General features: G+C 48.9%; 1 protein-coding gene across 1 annotated transcript; it reads right to left on the bottom strand.

Annotated features, from left to right (window-relative positions):
- Positions 1 to 208: 208 nt before the first annotated feature.
- gpr179 (G protein-coupled receptor 179) lies at positions 209 to 14,723 on the bottom strand. The gene is made up of 11 exons (XM_062388200.1): positions 13,813 to 14,723; positions 12,995 to 13,103; positions 10,467 to 10,563; positions 9,768 to 9,988; positions 8,911 to 8,979; positions 6,728 to 6,837; positions 6,116 to 6,354; positions 5,257 to 5,395; positions 5,078 to 5,180; positions 4,361 to 4,501; positions 209 to 3,982 (listed from the first exon to the last, which is right to left on the bottom strand). Exons 1-11 carry the CDS (start codon positions 14,721 to 14,723, stop codon positions 497 to 499), a joined length of 5,625 nt encoding a protein of 1,874 aa, XP_062244184.1. The 3' UTR covers positions 209 to 496.
- Between the last annotated feature and the right edge of the window lie 635 nt (positions 14,724 to 15,358).

Raw genomic sequence — 15,358 nt, 5'->3', positions numbered from 1 at the left:
CATTGGTCCTTTGCTATATTTGCACTTGTAGACTTGTCCAGATTTTGTGATATATTCACTGCAGCCGTGTCGAACGTATTGTGAGCACCCGGCTAATTCACCTTAAAACATGCAAATACACAAAAACGATTTAACTCAGAACGGGGGGGGGGGGTGGGGGGGTAGAGGCAGGAAGAGAGGGGGATTTATCTAACAGCCTCCCATCTTTCAAAAAAGTCTCTTTGTAGGTCAATGCAGGATCAATGGGGTTTTTAACAAGTCTGCAACATGTGCGTCTATAAAAACACTTCTTACTGACGGAGTGAACCAGAAACCCAGCGACCTGCAGGGGGAGCTGTTCCCGAGCAGCACTCTGACCTCCCAGTGAAGCAGCAGGAGTCTAAAGTTCCTCCTGACTGTCAACAAGTTCAACAGAGGTCCTCTTCCTGTTGATTTAGGGGGAGTAGTGTCTGGTGGCTAGTGTCTGGTGGCTAGTGGCTAGTAGCTAGTGGCTAGGTCACAAGTCCGTTGGGAACACAAACGCCTCAGCAGCACATTCTGCATCGTCCTCCTCGTCCTCCTCTGGAATATTCTCAGGCTCCCAAGTGAAAACGTCTGAGGCGTTGTCAGTGAAGGACCCAGATCTGCTCCTGCTCATCGCCCAGGGACACAGAGCATCACGCCGACCCAACGCTAAGTTGGTCTTAGACTCGTCCATCTGCTCTGGGCCGATGTCAGTGAGCGTCTCCATATCTCCTGTCACTTCATCTCGCTCACTGTGGTGAGTGTCGACCTTGGTTGATGTTTGTGGATCCGTCAAACAAACATCAGGTACAGCGCTATCCGGCTTTATGGCACTTCCTGGTTCCTCTGTGTCCCACGGACAAACATCTCCTAGAGCTGTGTCTTGTTTTACGAGAACTTTTGGTTCTTCTGTGTCCCACGGACAAACATCTGCCCGAGTGCTGTCTTGTTTTACGAGAACTTTGGGTTCTTCTGTGTCCCACGGACAAACATCTCCTAGAGCTGTGTCTTGTTTTACGAGAACTTTTGGTTCTTCTGTGTCCCACGGACAAACATCTGCCCGAGTGCTGTCTTGTTTTACGAGAACTTTGGGTTCTTCTGTGTCCCACGGACAAACATCTGCCCGAGTGCTGTCTTGTTTTACGAGAACTTTTGGTTCTTCTGTGTCCCACGGACAAACATCTGCCCGAGTGCTGTCTTGTTTTACGAGAACTTTTGGTTCTTCTGTGTCCCACGGACAAACATCTGCCCGAGTGCTGTCTTGTTTTACGAGAACTTTGGGTTCTTCTGTGTCCCACGGACAAACATCTCCTAGAGCTGTGTCTTGTTTTACGAGAACTTTTGGTTCTTCTGTGTCCCACGGACAAACATCTGCCCGAGTGCTGTCTTGTTTTACGAGAACTTTGGGTTCTTCTGTGTCCCACGGACAAACATCTGCCCGAGTGCTGTCTTGTTTTACAATAACTTTTGGTTCCTCTGTGTCCCAGGGACAAACATCTCCTAGAGCTGTGTCTTGTTTTTGGAGAACTTTTGGTTCTTCTGTGTCCCACGGACAAACATCTGCTCGAGTGCTGTCTTGTTTTTTAAGAACTTTTGGTTCTTCTGTGTCCCACGGACAAACATTTCCCCGAGCTGTGTCTTGTCTTAAATGACTGTCGGATATTTTGGGGGTCTCTGGCTTACCTGATTCCGGTCCTGCAGTTTCCCATGGACAAACATCTGCTTGTCGTTCCAGCCCTTGTGATTCCATCTTGGTAGCTGCATTTCTTTCGGGGGACTCGGTGTCCCAGGGACATACATTTACTCTTGTGTTGTCTTTTCCTTCAGTCTGAATCCGTGCATCTGTACCAGCGGAGACGTCCTCTCCTGGTCCCTCCTGATTTCCAGTCTCCCAGGGACACACATCTACCTTGATGGTCATTTGTGAAGACGAGTCTGTGCTTCCCTCGTCCCACGGACAAATAACTTCCACGATTTGAGGAGGATCGGGGAATTCCCATGGACAACTTTCCGATGTCTTGGTCCCTTGTTTCCCCCAATCATGAACAGCTGATGCTGTTTTTAATTGTTGCTCATTATTTACCATTTCTGTGGCTGAAGCCGGACACGCGACTGGTTTCATAACCTCTTGCCGATGGGGAACTGCCAAAGTTCCCTTGGTCTCCAAAGGATTTAGATTTTCATATATGACTTCAGCCTTGTCCTGAACATCCCAGGGACAAATATTAGTATATTCATTATCTTGTCTCACTGAAGGCTGGGGAGTTTCTGCCGTCTCCCAGGGACATATGTCTGCTGCAGGTTTCAAAGACTGTTGTCTCTTTGAGTCTTTGGACAGAGTAGCATAAGAGATAACAGGAACATCCGCAGATTCCCACGGACGCACTTCACCACGACCACTTCCTTGTCTTCTCACATTCCCTTGGTCTTGAGAGTCCCATGGACAAACATTAGATACTTCAGGTACCTGGGATTCCCAAGGGCAGACATCTGCTTTAATGCTCTGCTGCTTCTTTAGTCCTTCTCCTTGCTGCAGAGCACCAGCTCCCTCCCATGGACACACATCTGTATGAGCCATACTGCGGGCCGGAGTGATTCTAGAACTGCCTCTTCTGTGAGTCGAAGGAGTTCTTGAGCTGCTGGCGTTGTCCCAGGAGCTGATGCTGCTGCGTTTGCTGTTCTGTCTCGATAGAAAGACGTTTTCATAGGTGCCGTCTTTTTGCATTTCATCTATGTCCCATGGGTATACACCAGATTTTACAATCACAAGCTTTCTTGGGCTTCTGTCTGATGAATCCCCAGAGGACAGTCTGATCGCATGCTGCTTTACGAGGCATGGTTTTCCTTCTGTTGTCGTCATGCTTCTTTTCTGCAGTGACCTCTTCTCAATGCTTGGACGCCTGCTAGATGTTCCCAACCTTGGTGTTGTAGAAGCACTTTCCTGGCTTCTTTGTGAGATGGAATCTTCTTTATTTAAATGTCCATCCTTGCTGGATCTGCTTCCTGAATCCATGGACCCCATGGCTGACTTGACAGAGAGCCACTTACTGGTGGTGGTGCGGAAGGAGAAGACGCGCTGATCTTTGGTGACCTTTGGTCTTGGAGAGCCCGGGGCGCTTGCAGAAACAGGAGCTTGTGGTTTGGGTGACTCACTTTCACCTTTGTCCTCAGAAGGAATCTTCTGGACGGGCGGTAAATGGTCCCAGGGACAGATAAGTACCTGTGGAGATGCTGGCCTTTGTTCCTCACTGTCCTCAGAGGTTGCGTAGGTGACATGCTTCTGATTCCTATCGCCTGTCGGCTCTTGCTCCAGCTCCCAAGGACAGACCTCCGCATTGTCAAACGACTCGGACATGAGAGCACTCCGGGTCTGGTCACTGATGGAGATGCTCTGCCGGGACCTCGTCAGCACTGTTCTGGCTCTGTTAACCTTCGGTGTATTTTCCACAGAATGGGCGGTGGTGGAGGTGAGACTCCAGGACTTATGGAGTCTGGTATGATCGGGATGCAGCAGGTTGATATCAATAGTCAGGTTCTGGGCGCTGGCGGACTTACAGACCCCCGGAGGAATATCTAAGGAGTCCGTCTGAGAGCGCTGGGAGGGGGTCTTCACAACGTTGGCCTTTAACGTGGAGTCGCGCATGGAAGCGTCTCGTTCTCTGACATAGTGATGTTCACTCTGGGACTTGCGCATGGACGGTGACGGGGACCTCATTGAACTTTTGTAACTGATGCTGACGGCGTCTGGGGGCCTCCTGAAAGAGTCGGACATGTTCCCACGTCTACTGTGGAAGGATCCATCTCTGTCCTCGCGGCTGCACTGTCGGCTCATGGATTCTGGGATCTCAGCGATGCGTTTGATAATGGACCTTCCCAGGGCACATCGAGAGCTCCGCTTCTTTGAGAGATGGGGGTTGTTTGCGGTCATCTTCTTCGTCTTGTGGACTTCTAACTGGGCATATAACTTCTTCAGCTCATCCTGGTGCGTGTGAAGAAGGGTGGGGGTTGATGAGGGGATTGAGGAGATGGTTGAATTGATGGAGAAGAGGAAAAGACAAGGACAGTAACAAGTCAGAGGAAAGGTAAAAGACATGTTTTCATTTAAGAACACAGTTGAGGAGAAGAGAAGGATAAAGGGCGGGGAAAGGTCATACAACATTCTGACTCCATCTCCTGTTTATACTTTAATTATCATTCATTTAAAATCGTTTTAATTGAGTCTACATGTGGTCAAGGTTAAAATTAGGTTTTTATTTTGTTCTTATTTAAACATGATCTTTGGAAGTTCTTCCCCTGTTTGTAAATGATGTCCCAAAGCGAAGTGATAACACCGCTCTGAAGGGAAAAGAGAGTTTACCCGGAAGTCCTCGGGGTCCACACTGTGCTCGCTCCAGGCCGATTGGAAGCTGCTGTTCAGGTAGGAGCGCCTCAGGTCCACCTCGTCTTCATACACCTCAGCTGCGATCTCCTCCCTCCCAGGCTTGGACACGTGAAGAAACTGAGGAGCAAACGTACACGATTCACACGTCCACACTTTGCAAAGGAGAACGTTACGAGTGTGTTCACAAGATCATCGAGACGTTGTGGAACGTGGATCAAGTCAGAAGAGTCCTGACAATAACATTCAGTTTAGAGGATTGTCGCTCCAACACTTTAGTTTCATGAACTCCGTTGTCTCCACAAAGCGTTAACACGATAACCAAAAGTATATTTCACTAACAAACCAAGCTGAAGCAAAGTTCTGTTGACGGTGATGTTCTAAAATCCCCTCCGCACAAACCATCAAACTTTGCCTCACAACAACAAAGCTTTTATCTCTGACACCTTTAGCTCAGCAAAGACTCCACCCACAGAAACAGGTTGAGTGTTTTCACGCCTGTCTCTTTGTTAATCAGAAACAACCACCTTTCTGACCACCTTACTGTCGAGTTTTCTTTCACTTGTGTAATTTAAATGATATTTCGAGCCTTAAAGGGAGAATGTCCCGTTGACAGAAGGAAACGTCTCTTTACTCTCACTCCTTCTTCTGCTCTAGGATCAATGAACTCTGGCGGGTCCAGAACCTGAGCAGTACCTTGGGGATGAAGAGCAGGGCGAGCGTCACAGTGATGGTGACGTGAGTGTGCGTGAAGGAGAGCAGCAGCATCCAGTCGGGATGGAGAGAGGGGAAGGTGAACCTGAGGGAGACGGGGAGAAGACGTCAGTTCCCATCAGCTGCTGTTTGCATGGTGCTCACTCAGTCTGTCTGTTTACCTGAAGAGGTGGAACATGGAGGAGAGGAGCAGCTCGTTGTGGATTGCGATGCCCATGTAGCGAGGCTCGTGGAAGGCCGAGGGCACCGGCCTGACGGCGGTCCACAGGGAGCTTCCCCAGCACAGGAACAGGAGCTCGGCTGAGGAAGAGGAGAAGTCAGTTTAACACTTTGTGATATTTTCTATCCTGTTAATTTGTAAGATGTCACAGAAACTACAGGATGCATTACCACGAAAGCTGGAAGGATGAGGTTTGGGTCAGAGAAGAACTCATTACATGTTGGTGTGGATCAAGAATCTCTTCTTGATCCACAACAACAAAAAGTTTGCTTTTCATCATTTGTGAGACTATCTGAATTTCCCACGGGATTAATAAAGTATCCATCTATCTATCTATCTATTAGGTTGTAGACCAAAATAAAAATCTGGATCTGGTTTATTTATAAATCTTATACAAATATGGCTAAAACTGTAACTACCACCAATGTGCAGCGGATACAACATGTGTTTGTAATTTGCTCGACATCCGTTCCACAGATGGTGTGGAATGATCTGGGCCACAAGTAGCCATAGAAATACCACTGGTTAACCAAAGGTGGCCATAATTACTTTAATGCTATTTTGGCCATATTCACCTTTTACCTCATTGGTCGCTTCAGGTTCACATCCCGATGACTCCTTACCCAGGGCCACATCTGTATTAATCTATTTATTCAGACCCACAAAAAGGTCCGATGTGTATGATGATTATTGTGATGCTAACTAATATATAAACTGTCCCTCAAGAAGTTACAGCTGGTGTCAGTGACATAAACATAGTTTTTCTGAGAGCTGCAGAGTCTCTATCCGCTGCCACTCACCCACGGCCATCATGTAGTCCCAGCGGTCCAGGTAACACAGGTTGAAGCCCTGTCCCTCTGTCGTGTTGGTGGTGACGAACACCGGGATGTTCCTGTCACGGTTCTGGAGGACGCCCACCGTCCACGCACACAGGAACCAGCTGACCGTCATCAGCATGACTCCCAGAATCCTCAGCAGGTGCAGGCTGGACATGTAGGGCACCCGCTGGGCCGTGCGTGAGAGGAACACCTTCAGCACCCTGGAGGAGGCCAGAGGAAACGGTTTAAACACAAAGTGTCGGTGAAGGAAGTTTAAATACAAACTCAGTCGAGGGGATTTTAATTATCTTTTTCTTTTACTTATCAAAACTTCCCCAAACAGCTATTTTATATCATTTATATCTAAATACACTTTATTGATTTATCATTTGTTTCTCATGTGCATCAGCTGCCAATTGTTTTTCTTAAAATCACAATCAAGATTAGATTCCTTGTCTTGAATCATTTTCCAGATTCTGTTTTTAGATTTGAATTGTGAATTCAGATTATTTAGAACAGTAGCAATAGGTTTTAATTGACTGACAGACAGTTGATCTTCAGGTTTAGACTGAAAACTGAAATCTGTGAACGGACCTGTACATCTTCAGAGCGACGGTGCCGTAGACGATGGAGAAGCCGAGCATCCGGACCCAGCGCAGCAGGATGCACCTGAAGGTGCTCGGCTTGAAGTAGAGGATGAAAACCTGCAGGACGGAGAGAGACGCTCTGTGAGTCCATCTACAGCTGAGTATAAGTTTAATATGTGGTATTTTCACTCTCAGAAACGTGTATTTGCAGTATTATGATGAAAGATGAAAATTATAATCACTTTATCGTTTGTCAAAAAAAAATGTCTCAGCTCCTTGATTCTTGACTAACGGCCACAAAGACCTTTGACCTTTGATCCCAGAGTTGTTCTTGAGTTTCTTGAGTTCGTGACGGAAAAACTAAAAGTATTCACCGTGCCTGTTACTGGTCCCAGTTAACAGCAGGTCGAACCTTCCACTCTGTTCAGTGTGTGACAGCAGAGCGGACGATGGTAATCCAGGAACTAAAGCTCATTCTGCCGTGGCGCTCGGTGTCGGTCACTCTGGATAAGAGCATCAGCTGAAAACCACTCAGGATAAAGTCCTGAGAGGGAAACGTGCAGAAGACGTCTCGGTTCCAGACGGAGCTCCAGAAGTCATCAGACTGGTTGACCCGTCAGAGGACAGGAGATTTAGAGTCTGAATCCCTCTGAGGACGTGGTCCACCCGCCCTATGAAGACCACTTCCTCCGACTCTGCATTATCCTCTATCCCCATTATACTCTCCTTTTTACTTTTATTTCCGTGTCACCTGTACGACCTTCATCAAACCAACAAGCAAACAAATAAACAACTAAAATCCAGATCTCAACCAGGATCCAGTGAATCTAGATGTGGACAGTTGGGCAGTGCTGGAGGTCTGTGCTCTTCTGAGCGACGTCCTAGTTTTAATCTGTGAACGACACATGAACCATATTCAGCACTTTGCTAATTTCCACTTGTCGTCCAATAGAAGACGTGGACGTCTAATCTCCGTGTCTGGATGTTGATGCTGAAACTCCCTGGAATCCAACATGGAGGTAACGATGATGACACCTCAGGGTTTTCACTTCTGAGGCCTGATTGGATTTTCCTCTCTGCTGCTGCAGAACACAATCCACAGTCATTTTCCTGAATTGGGATTTTTCTTTTTTAGGATTATAATTAGCACGGAGAAGCAAGTTCAGCTGAGACGGGACGAGTGTGATAGGCTGAGATGCCTGTCGCTCTAGTACAGCAGGGCTCATCTCATGTGTGGTTGTCACGTTCGCCAGGCGCCGCTCTATTTCGCCTGCAGCCCACATATCTTACTGAAGTTCTGAAAGTCCGATGAAAGGTCAGAGGTCGCTCTCTCATCTCAGCGAGGGGTCCGATGTGGTTTGATCTACAAACAGTGGGCTGCTGGAGGGCGGCTCCAGAGGCTGCTCTCTGTCTACCCCCCCCCCCCCCCCCCCCCATAGGCTGCTCTATGTCTGCAGCTGGGACATCGTCAGTGGAGGTTCTGTCAAACTGAAACTCACCAGGGTCTCCGTTTGAGATGCTACAGCTCCTGAATGTTTACTGACGTTATAAAGGGAGGAGTCACTTTCTATAGACTTCGATAGAAACTACCAGTGGAGTCGCCCCCTGCTGGTCACTACACAGAAGACAGGATTAAGGCATGCCAAGGCCTCCCTTTCTGGATCCCGAGTCTACGTCCATGTTTATAAACAGTCTATGATTTGGATTGGATCAGCGTCTCTGTTTGTTCTGGAGAGGACGAGATCCCCGAGGACACTTCAGAACCTGATCTGATTGAGAGACCCCGAGTTCGTCTTCCACTGGTCATGAAAAACATAAACATTCAGTGGTATAAAAACCGAGGCACCAGTGTGTGGTGAAGAGGAGCCGAGACCCTTCATCCCTTTAAAAGTAATCACTCATCAATAATCTCCGGGTGCTGTGTCCCTCAGCGTCCACAGGGATGAGGACACATCGATGGACGCTCTGAGAGAGACGGACGTGATCACTCTTTAATTGATTCAGAAGATTGATTGACGGTGTGAAAGTGTCGACCGCCCCCCCACCCCCCCATTCCCTCTTATGCACACAACCACGCCCCCACACTGCTCACCCCCCCCCTCCCCCCACCACCACCACGCATCGTCCATTATGATATAATCCGTGGCGCCGTGCAGTGATCTGTAAAGAGCTGTAATCTGCCACACTCACCGGGAAGTAGAGGAGCAGAGAGCCGAACAGGATCATCTCCAGCAGCAGGAGGCCGGATGCTCGGATCCGCTGGAGGAGGAGAAGGAGGAGGAGGAGGAGGAGGAGGAGGAGGAGAAGGAGGAGAAGGAGGAAGAGGAGGAGAAGGAGGAGAGGAACAAGTCGTGAGATGATGAGGTCAAAGGACCAGGTTCAACCTTTGAGAGTCTTGTGTAGATTGGACGTCTCAGGTGAAGACGCACTCAGGAGAGAGGAACGCTGAGCCTTCACCTTCAGAACGGCTCGGGTTCCAGGAGAACATTTCTTATTGAGAGCAGTAACGAGATGAATCATGACCATAAAACATTTGATTCAGAGACAAAAACCATATTGGAAATCAAGTGAAGAAACTACAGATCCAATAAAAAAGAGCTGCGGCCAAGCAATAGCAAAAATAGGTAGAAGGACTTTTTCTTTTTGCTATACACGACGAATCGAAAGTCAAATTCAATAATTCTAAATTCAACTCACTCTCAAGCTGTGGAACTTGTTTAAGTTATTTTTTTAAACATAATAAACCGATGATTATTTCTTGGCTTTTATAAACTTCAACTCTCTTGAGTCTTAGCTGTGGAGACACATCCGAACATGATCTGAGCTGCAGATGTTTCATGAGAACCAGACGTTTGAAGCAGCTGTGCAGCAGATACTCAATCCACTCAATTTAAAAAGAAAAGCCCAACGTCATGTTTCCACTCTCTGGTTGTTGGTGATCATTTCTGATCTTAAGGAAATTATATTTCTTGCTGAATTTAAACATATTGCATCACAGCTCATCGGCTCCATCCTCATGGCGGCTCCGCTGAGCAGCTCTGACTCACCCGGTTTCGACGATGCCTGTAGGCCGCCAGCATGCTGACGAAGATGAGGAGCATGAAGATCCCCTGGAGGGCCAGCACGGCGGCCCTGAGGAGCCAGTCCTCCTGCACCCAGCAGGGGGCGCCGTCCTCACAGCTCTTACAGCCCGGCCAGCACGGGAGACAGATGGGCATGTTCGGGTAACACACGCCGCCGCCGTCACTCCCGTTCACGGGGCCACCATCTGCATCGCACACAGACACATGCATCGACACCTACACAAACCCACGTGAGGGACTCGAACATGTGACTTCAAGCTCAAGATGTGTCTCTGGATTGTGAAATAAGCAGATAAACAGGCGGGAAACCTGTAGCCTGCAAAGAGTCTGTGTTCGATAACCAAATGTTCACAAGGGCAGAGAAGAGTTCTGTCCTAACGGGAGCCCAAAACATCTGGATCGCCCCCTGGTGGCTGGCTGCAGTATAGGACTTCAACCCCACCTCCTCCATGTTGGTAGATGGGACATGGTTTCTGGCATTTCAGCTCGTTCTTCCCACACTGATGTTTGTTCAAGTGTTTGTGATCAGTTTAAATAGAGACGTCACGATTGACAGCTGACTCTGACTCCTGATTGGTTGGATGTATCAGTGGGACCTCGAGGCTAGGACGATGTGAAGGTATTTAACTAAGCTCAGGAGGTAGAGGTGAGGGATCCACTCACCTGAGTCCAGAGGGATGGTCTCCGGGTTGAAGAAGCCCTCTTTACAGCGGCAGCAGTACTGACCCAGGCGAAAGCCGCGGCCTGGTTCTGGCACACACTGCAGACGAGAAGTTTTCAGGTTGTAGTATTTTCCTTTGAGTAGTAAAAACAAGAAGCGGGGGGGGGGGTCTTTTGTACGTGTCTAGGCACAGCGACTGTTTCATAATCGTGTGTATTTATAAAGTTCAGTGTTTAAATGAGGAGTTTAACAGAAAAAGATTAAAACCAAATAAATGTTGAGTCTCAGGTTGAAATAAATTTGAATAATTCTCTGCCTTGAAGCTGAATGAATGAAGGTTACAAAACAGGGTCACATTACGCTCTCTCTCTATTTCCTACTGATGCTCGGGACAGTGACACACACACACACACACACACACACACACACACACACACACACACACACACACACACACACACACACACAGGATGCTCTGTGTGTTAATCTAAGTTAAAAGCTAAATGGACACATAATGCCTCTACTGAAAGCTTTATCCGTTTTCTAGAGAAATCCTGTTCCCATGTACACACACAAACACACACACACACACACACAGACAGACACACACAGACACACACAGACACACACTGGCCTCGCATACATACATAGGTCCAAACTCGTGACCCCTGATCAGATGTTCATGGACCTGATGGCGCGGGCTGAACATTAATGTGATATGGATTATATGCAGCGGTCAACTTAATTCTCTTCAAGGCTGCATCTCAATTCAACAGATAGACAGAAATTACGCCACATTATATATATAAATACATGTATACATGTACTTATACGTGGAAACATGTTCGTAAAGTCATAAAAGTACTGCAGCGGCACCTTGAGAACGTGGATACTTCCATGCAGAGATGGAAAACTCGCAGCAGGTTTATCAGACACTGAATGTGTGGAGTTGGAAATTAAAATCCCAAATGACTGAGACGTGACGAGGGATTGTGATAGGACGATACAGGACGAGGTCTCAGGAGACGTGATGAGGGGACAAGGAGGTGAAGGTAGGTGACCAACAACAGGCTCTGCAGAGTGAACGGCTTTGAATCCTCAAGGTAGGACACAGGGGGCCGTGTGGATTTGGGGATTTCAGGGTCAGCTCTTCTCTTGTCTTTCAGTCCTCCGGTGAGTGCGGTGCATGAAGGGGGAAGTATGTCAGCGGACTGGATTAGCGCCATAATCCATCAGATCATCCCACAGCCCGCCACCCAGCACAGCCATCTTTAAATAGATGGCTGAGATGAGAGGTAGAGGATTGGGTCTGGACAGAAGGGCCGGCAGGGAAAAGAGCGACTGACGCAGAAAGACTGGTGGCGATGGAGGAGGGGAATGAAAGTGTGAATGAGTTAAAGGATAAAAGGCAGAAAACGGAGCAATTAGTGCAGACAGACAGGGCTTAAGGCTTTTTAGAGGTTACGAGTGAAAACGTGTGATGCAACTGAAAGTAACAAACATGAATCACACAGGTTCAACACTGTCTCCACTTTAGATCCGTGGTTCCAACCTGTTTACCCTCAGAAGAACCGAACCCCCCCTCGGATCTCCACAGGTCAGCTTCTTCTAACTGGGTCAACAGTTCATCACTTGGTTCTCTGACCTCACGTGAGGGAACCAGGGTTCCTGAGGTTCCTCTCTGAGAGGCTGAAGCTTCATGTGTTTGCATCACATTGTAATTTAGGGACTAAAGAGTTTTGTCTGTTAGACGTGCGTCCTGTCATCATCACCTATGTGGGCGTGGTCTACCTATACTTGACTCTGATTGGTTTGTAGACAGCTAAACTGTTGTCCGTTGTCTTTCTTCTTCTATTGTTTAATTCTGTCTCTACTTCCTGTGATTGGTCCAAAAGTCCAAACTGTCCAACAAAGTGTTTTCAGTGCAAACCAACAGACCCAGGTTCAGTTTGATCCGGACCCAGAACTCCTCTTCTGCTCTGAGGAACCCTTCACAGCTGATGATCATTAACCAAAGAGGCTGATGGGGAAAGAGGGGACATCCTGAAGGCTCATTAATCAAAGGTGCAGTACAGTATGTACAGTATGTACAGTACCCACTGTCCTGGGATCAGCCAATGTTCACCACTCTGAACCAGCTACTAAATATTCCACACTTCAATTATAAATATGGGGATTATGATCTTAGTTTGTCCATATTTTTGGCTGTAAATGATTGGTAAGGACAAAAATATGAAATACCCACTAACTATGAAACAGCTCTGCACTGACTTCAACTGGGATTTGAGATATCATGATCATTTTAGAGAAGAAAGAGTGGCGGCTGATGGTGAAGGCAACTGGGACCCAGTAAGATGGTGGAAGTGGCCTTTTGAAGGTGAACACATTTCTAAGTACAACTGGCCCCTGAAGTAAATGGCACTTTATAGTTTGTGCGTTTTGTGTCTCAGAGAGAAAACAATCAATAGATTAACCATAAAGACTTGTAATAAAAACTCGTATTAGCATCTGTTAGTTTCTGTCTGTTTACCTCCATGCTGGTGCGGTTGCACTGGTGTGTGTCTGCAAACCAGCTGTCTCCTGTTGCACACTGGTCCAAGTCGATGTCCTGGATGTTGACGTCCACACGGATCACACCTCTGACGCAGAGAGACAAGAGACAGGTGAGTGTCCTCAGATGATCGTGACTCTCCTCTGCAGAAACCTGTGTGGCCTTCACATGGATTCTCTTTCTAAATGTGAGATTCTATATCTGTTGAATCAAACGTTATTTATCCCACGTGCTTATCAAATGTTTCTGGAGGGCGGAGGAGGGTGAAATACTAATATCAACCCGGTTATGAAAATGTTTCACTGGCAGAAAATACATGAGAAGCTTCAGTAAAGAGCAGGAAACAACCTGGGATGAGAGATCAGGTCTGAACCTGAATGCAGCTTCATTCTCCTGCTGCAGAGGAGAGAAGCTGCTGGTTACTTCTTCACACATTAAATAACCTCCACCTGCCAGAAGACTGAAGGGATGAGAGAGTCTTTCATTTACTCAGAGCCCTGATGTTCTGAGGGAGATGTATGATCACACAACGGTCACATAATCCTGGAGCAGCCAGATATTACGTGTGTGTGTGTTAGAGTGTGTGTTAGAGTGTGTGTTAGAGTGTGTGTTGGAGTGTGTGTTGGAGTGTGTGTTAGAGTTTGTGTTGGAGTGTGTGTTAGAGTGTGTGTTGGATTGTGTGTTAGAGTGTGTGTTAGAGAGTGTGTTGTAGTGTGTGTTAGAGTGTGTGTTAGAGTGTGTGTTGGAGTGTGTGTTGGAGTGTGTGTTAGAGTGTGTGTTAGGGTGTGGGTCCTGACCTGAACTCAGGGGTCAGGTCGGGCTTGAGGCCGTAGAAAGACGTGGACAGCGTCAGCATCCACCCGGGGACAAAGCGTCCGTCCTCACAGTCCAGGAAGGGGGCGCTGGCCCAGCGCACCCCGCTGCGATTGGTCACGTAGCTGTCCCCCTGCCCCCACTTGGGCGTGTCCAAGGTGCTGAGGTCATTGAGCAGCACCCGTTTAGACAGGGCTGCCATTGGCTGGTTGGACCCTGGGAACTTGAAGCTGGTGAACCAGCTGTCGTCGGGGGCCGGGGCCGGCGGGTGCAGGCTCTCCCAGGCCTTGGATAAGTCCTGGAGGATGATGGTCTGCACCTTGGCCGTGGGGTTGCGGGTGGCTCGCAGCACCAGCTGTGGCACCGGGTTGGTGGGGTCGGCATCGAAGGTGAGCAGGGCCTGCTGGATGAGCACGTCGGCCTCCAGCAGGGCCCGGACCAGGGCGTGGTACCACTCCATGTCCTCCTGCACCGTGCTCTCCCGCAGGTCACTGGCCTGGAAGATCATGTTGAGGAAGTTGGCGGTACTTGCCAGGGCGTCCAGAGCCGGCCGGAGGGGGGGGCCAAAGCTGATGGGCAGGGACCCGGTCTGCCCCCCTGAGCTGTACGCCCGTGAGCAGCGTGCCACCTCCAGAGTGAAGGGGTCTCCCGTGTACAAGAAGGTCTCAGCTGGAGTCCAGTCGTCCTCCTCCTGGGTGGGAGCCTCTGAAGCTGTGGCTGCAAACCCAGAAGGCTCCGAGGGTCTGAGGCCCCCGGAGGGGTCCGGGGTTCTGCTGCTGTCTGTCAAAGACCCGGTGCTGTTGACTGACTCCACCAGGACTCCTGGTGAGGAGTCTGGAGTCACCTGGGCTCGGAGGAGGGATGGGAGCAGAAGAAGAAGCCAAAGAGGATCCATCCTGAGGAGGAGGAGGAGGAGGAGGAAGAGGAGCAGGGGGTCACACACCTTCTCTTTGCGGCTCTGAGCCTCGTTCAGTCAAACTTGAGCAGAGAACTCGTCACATGTTGTCAGAGCTCTGCCTCTTCTGTTTGTCTCCATCACATTCGGAACGCACTGATCCATCTGTGCACCGCCCAGGCACATGCACGCCCCCCCCTGCGCTCCTGCACCCTCTCACAAGGAAATGTCTTTAAAGCTGCGTCTCCTCGGTGGAGGTGGAGGTGGGAGGAGGCGGCGGCTGACAGGGGGAGAGATCCCTGCATCTCTGCGCTCCGTCAGCTCCTCCAGTGTTCAGCCGCCGTGAGGCTCCAGAGCAAAACACACACGAGGAGGAGGAGATGATGGGGATGGAGGGAGGAGGAGGATGCAGGAGGATGGAGGGAGGAGGAGGAGATGATGGGGATGGAGGGAAGAGGATGGAGGGAGGAGGAGGGGATGATGGGGATAGATGGATGCAGGAGGAGGACGTAGAGGAGGGAAAAGCCTCAAAGTTGGGGGATCCCCATGTCTGGTGGGAGGAGGGGGGAGGTGGAGAGCAGCATGTTGTCGAGATGGAGGGATGAAGAGAGAAGAGTAGATTCCCTCTCTCTCTC

The sequence above is a fragment of the Platichthys flesus genome, chromosome 5 (genome assembly GCF_949316205.1).
Source record: "Platichthys flesus chromosome 5, fPlaFle2.1, whole genome shotgun sequence".
In the NCBI taxonomy this organism is placed as follows: domain Eukaryota; kingdom Metazoa; phylum Chordata; class Actinopteri; order Pleuronectiformes; family Pleuronectidae; genus Platichthys; species Platichthys flesus.
The sequence above is the reverse complement of the archived record's forward strand: the minus strand, read 5'-3'. Positions and strand labels throughout refer to the sequence as shown.